We start from the raw sequence: 8936 nt of genomic DNA on the forward strand, positions 1-8936 counted from the left end.
GACTTTCTTCGGGGGGGGGGGGGGCGGACACTGTTAAAAGTATATATTTTCTATATAATTTATATGAATTTCATTTCGATCGGGGGGCGGTAAAAATTTTTCGAAGAGATTCCTGGAAGAAACTCTGCACATATGTCGACTGGAACCTTTCTAAGTTAAAAAATATGTCACTAATAATTGACTTGTGATAAATTTCATTCAATAAATAACAAGTCATTATCTCGCAGAAAATATTTACAACAAAATCTGTGCAAATAAAAAATAAGTGCTTTTAAGAAGCTTTATTTTCACATTCAAAATTTATATTTTTTTATAGTAGAGGGTTATCATTGCTATTATCAGGAACTAAGAAGATCTAGATCTTGTAACTTGAGATATATTCGATAAATCTGCAAAAAGAAAAACATAATTACATTTTATAAATGTGACTAGGCAAAAAAGTATTGTTGTGAAAGTAAATACAAATGAAACATTTATATTTTTTAGTTTGTTTTTTGTTTTTTAATGTTTTAGAAATTACAACTAGCTAGCTTTTAATCTTGTTATTTCTCCTTTTGTTATTGAATTTATGAAAATTGAAATTTATTTTTAATTAAATAATTTAAAAAGATATATATTTAAAATAAGACCTATTTGCATTGTCTTCTGAGTCGAGTATAAGTAAACGCAATTCTAGCTTAAGTAGAATATTTGTCTTAGACACATTCTATATAAAGTAGCATTGAAGTTTATATACAAAAAAAAATATAAACCACGTTTTAATAACAAGCTTTTATGTAATCTTCACTTAAAAGGAAAATTAAATGTTTTGGTAAGACAGCCAACCAATGTGTACACAATTTTTAATTTATTCATAAAAATTAATTAGTCATCCGATTAAATCAAATTTAATTTCAGATTACATTGTTTTCAGGTCTTGACCCACGTGACAACTTTGAAACGAATGTGTTAGAAGTACCCGACATTTCCCTCGGGCGTTTCTGTCTAGAGTTTAGACTGACAACAGACAGAGGAAGCAAGTTAACTAAAAGCTTGTAAAAATTAACTCTACTTGACAAACTCCGGCCTGTCAACAAAGCCGCTCTTGTCGGTGTCCATGAATAGAAGCGTCTGGTACATCTCTGCTTCGTCATGCTTGCCGTCCTTGTTCAGGTCAACCTCATTGAAACGGGGGGCCACGTACTTGACCAGGGCAGGAACAAAAGAGTTGATCATATTTTGTTTCTCGGCTAGGGACATGCCTCCATCATGGTCGATATCGAAAGCCTGTGCAATAGTACCAATGCATTGGTAGTTGTGCATACAAAGTATGTGTGAACGATACAAACTCACTGGGGGGGGGGGGTGGGAATGCATACATACACATAATTTTATATACAAGACACATAAATAAATAAACATTGGGGATGATTAAACACCTAGTATAAGATGGGAAATAATCTAATATATAAAGCTCAGTTCTGTATGTAACGCATATGTTTGTCGTTGGTCTTGGATGGATTTAAGTGTTAGACGATTATCGTGCGCATTTGTCTAAATTTATGAGTTAAAAAATTACTTTTGAAAGTGTTGGGAAAAAATTTTCATTTTTCAAATTATAGTAATAATTTTCGGCATGTTCATTAAACACAAGTTTTTAAAAAATATCACCTTTTACAACAATTCTAATTATGTCTTTATTTAGTCCTATAGCACTTACTTCCCTTTGATAAATTAGGAAAACACAATTACTTCCCTTTATAAAACCATTGCATTTTGTGGAAAATAATTTACTTTTTAATTACTTTGTTTTGGTGTTGGGAAAAAAAAATAATTACATAATAAGCGGGGATTGATCAAGTGCAAATGTTGTAGGTATTTTACGGATAAGCTTGGAGTATTATAACTGTTCATCAAATTGAAACAGGCGCGTTCTTTTAAGTGAGTGCAAAAGAGTATGAATACGTTGGGGTACTATAGTCGTTCATTAAGCTAAAACAGGTGATTCCGCCCCGGGCGTTTATGTTCGCGTTAGTGTTTTGTTTGTGTTTAGGTTGGTTTGCGTTAGTGGTTGCGTTTTGATTTGGTTCGTTTTTGTTCTTTCTTTTTTCGTTTTTGTTTATGTTTTTTTGTTTGGGTTTGTATTTGTGTTTTTGGTTGGTTTTGCGTTTGGATTTGGTTTGTTTTTGTTTGCTTTTTCGTTGTTTTTTTTTGTTGGTATTGGTGTTTGTGGTTGGGTTTGTTGTTAGGTTTTTGTTTTCGTTTGCTTTTTTGTTTTTTTTTTCTTTGTGTTTGTTTTGGTGTTTGTGGTTGTAGTTGCGTTTGTTGTTAGGTTTTTGTTTTCGTTTGTATTTGTAATTGTGTTAGCGTTATGTTTGCGTTTTGTTGTTTTGGTTGGTTGTGGTTTGGGTGGGCAATGCCGGGTTTATGATGATTACTAAACACACAGGTAATGGTCTTTAACAGAAAGGTTTTTCACAGAAGCCAGAGCAGGGCCGTGCCGGGACGGCTAGTATTGTATATAGTAGTAGAAGGAGAATAATTGAGAGAGTATAAAATATGAGATATTTTAAAATGTGAGATTATAAAATATGACATGATAAATATATAAAATAATAAAATATGAAATTATAAAATATGAAACTGAAAATATGAGAGATTATAAATATAAAAAATATGAGAGAGTATAAAATACTAGAGGGTATAAAATATGAGTGAGTATAAAATATGAGAGATTATAAAGTATGAGAGTATAAAATATGACATGATAAAAATATGAAATAATAAAGTACGAAATTATAAAATATGAAACTAAAATATGAGATTATAATATATGTTAATATGAGAGCGTATAAAATACGAGAGGGTATAAAATATGAGATAGATCAAAATATGAGAGAGAATAAAATATGCGAGTGTGAGTAAATTGAAGATTTGAGAGTGCATATCACTAGCTTCACTATTGCGGCTGTATGTCTCCTCCTGGCTAACGTGCTCTCGAGTTTTATGTGAGAGAGACCAAGACTTACTAGCCATATTAAGGGTTGCCACCATCAAACCCCTCTAATAATTTTTGGTTTGCACTGGCGTAGCGAGGTTGGGTGTCCCCGTGTGCGGCAATTAATAATGTCACCCCCCCCCCCCCAGAGGCGTAGGACAAACTTTTAAACTTTTGATTTGCACCCCCCCCCCCCCGTCGAATTTTCGATTTGCACCCCCCCCCCCCCTTCAAGTTTTTCTCTTTATATTTTGCTCTTTTTGCATTGGTGTCACCCCTCTAAATTGATTGTGTCACCCGGTGCGGTCCGCAAACCCCCGCCCCCCCTCGCTACGCCTCTGTTGATTTGGTCTAACCCCCTGCACTATTATATTTATGTTTTTACTTGAATAAACTTTGTGTTGACAGTAGTTTTTACGCGTTTTCTATTAGGCGTGACCCCATAAAAGATGTCCACGTGAGGGGGGGGGGGAAGAGGAAGCACCCCGACCCTCTCGCCTCAGACTTATGACGCTATATTGCATGTTTTATGTGGAGAGTGCAAAGTTCATACCCGCATGTAAACAAAAAACTCCTCCGGTTCCAGTTTACCGTCTCCGTTGGTGTCGAACGACTGGAACAAACGGGTCGCGTCCTCTGTGACCCCAGCGTAGGTCAAGGTTGGCAGTAGAAGCAGTACCCACAGGGGAGACATGTTGGTGCTGCAAGCCGAAATTCATTATCTCATTTACAAGAATACAACAAGAAGACGGTCGCTGGCACAATAATCTTCTCAGTATTTTTTACTTTCTCGTATACTTTGTCCGTATGTCTGTGTGTGTATGTGTGTATGTATGTATGTGTATGTGTATCTGTGAAGACGATCACTTAAGTATCGTTACAGCTAGGTTAATGAAATTTAATTTATTAGTATTACATCGAATTTGTAGTTCTGTAAAAAATTTTCAGCGATTTCCGATAACCGGAAGTGGAACTTATTTTAATTTCCATTTTTCAAAAGCCTATATCTTGAGTATTGTTTTTGATATATAAATGAAATTTCACATGTAAGTAAAAAATCCAATTTTCTGCCTTTTGTCGAATTGTGAGTAAATTCCGTTGAATGGAAGTAGTAATTTACGCGATTTCCGATTTCGAAGAAAAATCTTATGGATTTATAAAGTACTATTATTCCGTACGTTTAGACAGATACGGCTTGCCGTTAAAATGGTGCGCAATTCTTTTTTTTTCCAACGAGATTCTATTTTTAAATTTTAAGTAATAAAAACATATTAAAAATCATGTCTATATTCTGAGTTGCCATCCCCCGTTGTGCAATATAAGAATAATCGAGAAATTTTTAGGGGAGATCACTCCCGCTTTATTAGCATAAGCATTTCAATGGGTGCAGTCAAGTTTGACAATCATTATTTTTTTATTTAATAAAAAACATGTTGTTGTTTTATTTCCACAAAAAACCACATGCAATTTAACAGTTTTCACCGTTTTACTTCAAAGTACTTTATCACGTGCGGAGTATAGGGGACTTATTTTAATTTGGCGAAAATCGGTGTTTTACGCGTAATAGAGTCGCAAAAACACGACATTGCAATTCAGCCCATGTGTGTGTATGTTTGTGTGTGTGTGTGTGTGTGAACACAATAACTTGAGTACATTTACAGCTAGGTTGATGAAATTTCACCTATAAATATTATATCAAATGTGTAGTTCGTTTTCAATTTTTCAGCGATTTCCGATAACCGGAAGAGTGACTAACTCTACTTTCATATTTTCAAAAGCCTATAACTTTAGTACTGTTTAAGAGAGATAAAGAAATTTCACATATAAGTAAAAGTTCTAATTTTCTACCTTATGTCAAATTGTGTGCAATTTCCGTTGACCGGAAGTAGTAAATTTCCCTATTTCCCTTTTTGTCGAAAAACGCTTATAAATTTATTACGTACTAATAATATTCCTCACTATTATACATATATTGTTTGCCGTTCACTTGGTGCGCAATTCTTTTCTTTCTACGAGATGCTAATCTATTTTAAAAAGTTTAATCAATTAAAAATGGATTAAAAACAATCCCTAGTTGCCATCCCCCGTAGAGTTATATAAGAATATTCGAGAACGTTTAGGGGAGATCATTCCCGGTTTATTTAATTTTGCCACCAATGTGGCGGTAAATAATGTAAATATAAAAAAAAACTTAAACATGAAAACTATTTAGAAATTTTAAATTATTGTTTTTTGAATCATTTGTTATCAAAGTTGCAAATCCAGAGAACTCAAAAATATTTGTTTAGTGTAAGGCATCATTTCTATTTATGTTTAAATGTTTCATCAAATCTGAAGTTTTTCTTTCATTTGAGAAACATTGATTGGTTGCACAGGAAATCCGTGATAGATATTCTGAACCCTACTTTACAGGAATAATTTATCAAACTTTGCCGATACAATTAAAGAAAAAAACAATGTAAACCACATGACGGATTTCATGATTAGTTTCAGCCCTAATTTACGTCATTTTCACTGTTAAATTATAAGCAAAGAAAGCGTTGCGCTTAGTTGCCAAAAATAGTATCACATCAAATACACACAATCTTAAATAAAATCAGTCAAAAAAAAATAAAGTCTGCGAATGTTCTTAAATTACTATAAAAAAAAATTAGTTTGCGAATGTTCTCTAGCTACATAATAATGTGTAGTTAGATTTTATTTGCGAATGTTCTTTAGTTAACAAACAATGTGTCATTAGATTTAGTTCGCGAATGGTCTATAGTAACTAATTCACGTGTTCTAAATTACTTACTATACAGTACTCACTCGAGGTGTCCAATCGTGTTCTACGTCCGAGGAATTGTAGCTTTCCTAATAGTTTGTCTGATGAAAATTATTAGATCTATATACTGCTGTAAGTAGCAGTCACACTATCCAAAACGGTAATTGTGTTTCACGTAGGCGTATATGTAAATAGAATAATTAGTGTGATGAATATTTGTGAAGGAAAATTGTTTTTTCAGACCCTTATCCAACAGATTAAAATAAAAACACTTAAAAAACTCAATTTTGAGTCTAAAACTATTTTGATCCTTAAAATTATGACGTCAATTACCATTTTTTCAGTCTAAAACGTGTTTGATCTATGCCATTATGTCTTTGGCATATTAATCAGGCCTAATTATACTTTAATAACCGAGGGTTGAGCGTTTGTTCGTGCGTCCACTGAATATTTCGCGAAATGATTACTGTATTACCTTAATTCCCTTTTTTACTACATCATACACAGTCGTGTCCCTTTTAATCCACCCAGGCTTTACATCTTTCTATAGAGGAGCTTTAGGTTCAATAAAAACATCAATGTCAAATTGGAAAAAAAAAACCGCCACGCACAAAAGCTGAGTCAACTTTGACAGGTAACTGCTAAAAATTCGTTTAGAAGGTTCTAGGGGCTGTTGAAAGCGATGAAAGTGTGTGACAGTTTGTCAAGTTTATGAACAGGTGTGTAGCGGATGCCTCTACAATACTCTACATGATAAAGATACCACATGTGGTAGATGAGAGCAATTTAAAAATACGGGAAATCATTTGTGTCTGTTCCTAACAAGGGTTAGTTTGTAAAGAGAAAAAGTCCGAACTACCGAACACGTAACAAGCTAAGAAAGATGACGGAATGAGGATCGGAGTATCCATTATAAAAATGTGTTTCAGATTTTAATTTTCCTTATATTTTTTCCGAAATTATTTCTTTTTTGTTTTTAATAATCGTGTTGGAATTTTAGCATTTTAATGCGTCTAATAGGCCGCTGACTCTGATTTTAGCCTGCTTCTCTTTCTGGATTTCCTTCCATATATTTTGTCAAACCAAGAACAAACAACAAGAAGCAGTTGTTTTTTAATTGGAGTTTTCTCTCTTAGATGTGTTGCTGTCCCCAGCTATCGACCCTCATCTGACCGGGAGATCTAACTCGAGACTTTCTGTTCAGCAACCATGGGCATTACCGACCCGACCACGTTGACATGTCATACCATTTGATTTCCTTTCCATACTTACCTATAGTTGTTGATTCAATACAAATGCAGCTGTAGTAGTTAAATGCTGGTCTCTTTAAATCTTTAGCTATCCCGGCCTACTTGCAGAGGCGAAGCGACCCTTTCCAGGTCGAAATATCAACTTTGCACCCCCACCATTCATATAGTTATTTACCGTGGCTTTGGCAAAAAAGCACCCCCCACACCACCCCCATTCCAGTTTAGAAAGTTATTGTCTCTTAAAGTTTTTTTATATTGGTGTCACACAATTGATGTAGAAAGCTGTGAAATAAGTCCGTAAAACTGATGAACGGTCTATTTCCTCTGTGTATAATTTAGTAATGCAGATGAATTTTTTTGTTTTTTTACGCTTGTTTTCTACCACGTTCGGCGCCCCTAAGGTCGGCACCCGACTAGCTGCACCTCTGCCTACTTGCCGTGGTAGTTGAGGTTTTCGATCGAGTCCTGTGTTTCAATGGGAGGTAGAAACATGGTTAATCGAGAATTTGAGTTTTACATCGAGTTCAGTGTTTACAGAGGAAGTAGAAACATGGCTATTCGAGACTTTGAGGTTCTAGAGTTTTACATCGAGTTCAGTGTTTACAGAGGAAGTAGAAACATGGCTAATCGAGACTTTGTGGATGCCACAGAGTGATGTGTTTTTATATTGGAAATTAACAAATTAAAAAAAAAACGGATGACAAGTCGAGACCTAGAGGGTCATACGGTGCAAACTCATCGACTCTGCAGCTGACGCGTCAGGTGTTTATCGACCCAATTATGGCAGGCCTCAACTGTCCAATCCCCCCCCCCTCCCGGGGTGGGAGTGCGGGGCTTCCTTTTTGATACATTATATCCGCAGTTTAAGTTTTATTGCCTCCGGATATGTTATAAATGGGGTGCGCGGACCTTTGACCACAGGTGCTTTGACCATAGGAGGTTTGACCATAGCGGTGCTTTGAGCATAGGTGGTTTGACCATAGAGGGTTTGACTACAGGTGTTTTCTCAGCAGAGGGTCTTTGATCTCAGGTGTTTTGCCCACATAGGGTCTTTGATCTCAGGTGTTTTGTCCACATAGGGTCTTTGATCTCAGGTGTTTTGTCCTCATAGGGTCTTTGATCTCAGGTGTTCCTGGTATGATATAAATGGCGCCAGCACTTGCACTAGAAGAAGTTTTAAAACATATTTTATTGCACCCAAATATTTCAACACACCACAACATCCCCACACACATTTCAACACCCCATATATTTCAACACACACATTTCAACACCCCATATATTTCAACACACACATTTCAACACCCCATATATTTCAACGCACCACAACATTTGAACACACACATTTCAACATTCCCCTACACACATTTCAACATTCCCCTACACACATTTCAACATTCCCCTACACATACGTAAACACACCACAGTGAGTGCGCTATTGACGAACTAACCTGAACCACTAGCCTAGGATTTACACCATGATGATAGTAAAGAATCGCACCGTCTGTCGTACCAAACGCCATCACACGAAACTTGATGTTCGCCTCCAACATCGTGCCATTGAGTTCTGTAGACACATCCACGGCAGCGCTGAAGCAGTAAATTTGGGCACAAATGGGTCCAGTTACAATAAAGATTTTTCGACATAAAAATAAAATATTTCTGACTCTAATTTATTTTTACTTAACTATTTTCCATAGAGATTCATCCATCAATCCCTTAATCCATTCCTTAATCCACCCCTAACTCTATCCCTAAATCCATCCCTGAATCCATAATTAAATCCATCCATAAATCTATCCATAAATATATCCATAAATCCATCCTTTAATCCATCCCTCAATCCATCCATAACTCCATTCATAACTCCATCCATAAATCCATCCAAAAATCCATCCACAAATTCATCTATAAATTCATTCATCAATTCATCGATAAATTTATC

At 35.4% G+C, this 8936-nt stretch overlaps 1 protein-coding gene across 2 annotated transcripts; it reads right to left on the bottom strand.

Annotated features, from left to right (window-relative positions):
* Positions 1–255: 255 nt before the first annotated feature.
* On the bottom strand, positions 256–6029 carry LOC131944088 (uncharacterized). 2 transcript variants are annotated; one of them, XM_059304596.1, is made up of 4 exons: positions 5786–6029; positions 3531–3678; positions 1052–1266; positions 256–389 (listed from the first exon to the last, which is right to left on the bottom strand). In XM_059304596.1, the coding sequence occupies exons 2-4, from the start codon at positions 3669–3671 to the stop codon at positions 356–358; spliced, it is 390 nt and encodes a 129-aa protein (XP_059160579.1). In that variant the 5' UTR covers positions 3672–3678; positions 5786–6029; the 3' UTR covers positions 256–355. The 2 variants fall into 2 exon arrangements, with proteins under 2 accessions (XP_059160579.1, XP_059160578.1); XM_059304595.1 differs by having other exon boundaries at positions 5772–6026.
* Positions 6030–8936: the final 2907 nt, after the last annotated feature.

Source organism: Physella acuta, unplaced genomic scaffold (genome assembly GCF_028476545.2).
Source record: "Physella acuta isolate Inbredline_101_S28 unplaced genomic scaffold, ASM2847654v3 ptg000481l, whole genome shotgun sequence".
In the NCBI taxonomy this organism is placed as follows: Eukaryota; Metazoa; Mollusca; class Gastropoda; family Physidae; genus Physella; species Physella acuta.

What these genes read in the sequence shown, in the direction of transcription:
- LOC131944088 (XM_059304596.1), bottom strand. Translation starts at nt 3,671, where the DNA reads ATGTCTCCCCTGTGGGTACTGCTTCTACTGCCAACCTTGACCTACGCT. An exon ending in AGTTTTTTGTTTACATGCGG is followed by an intron (nt 1,267 to 3,530) that starts GTATGAACTTTG and finishes ACTATTGCACAG; the next exon opens with GCTTTCGATATCGACCATGA. An exon ending in GACAGGCCGGAGTTTGTCAA is followed by an intron (nt 390 to 1,051) that starts GTAGAGTTAATT and finishes TTCTTTTTGCAG; the next exon opens with ATTTATCGAATATATCTCAA.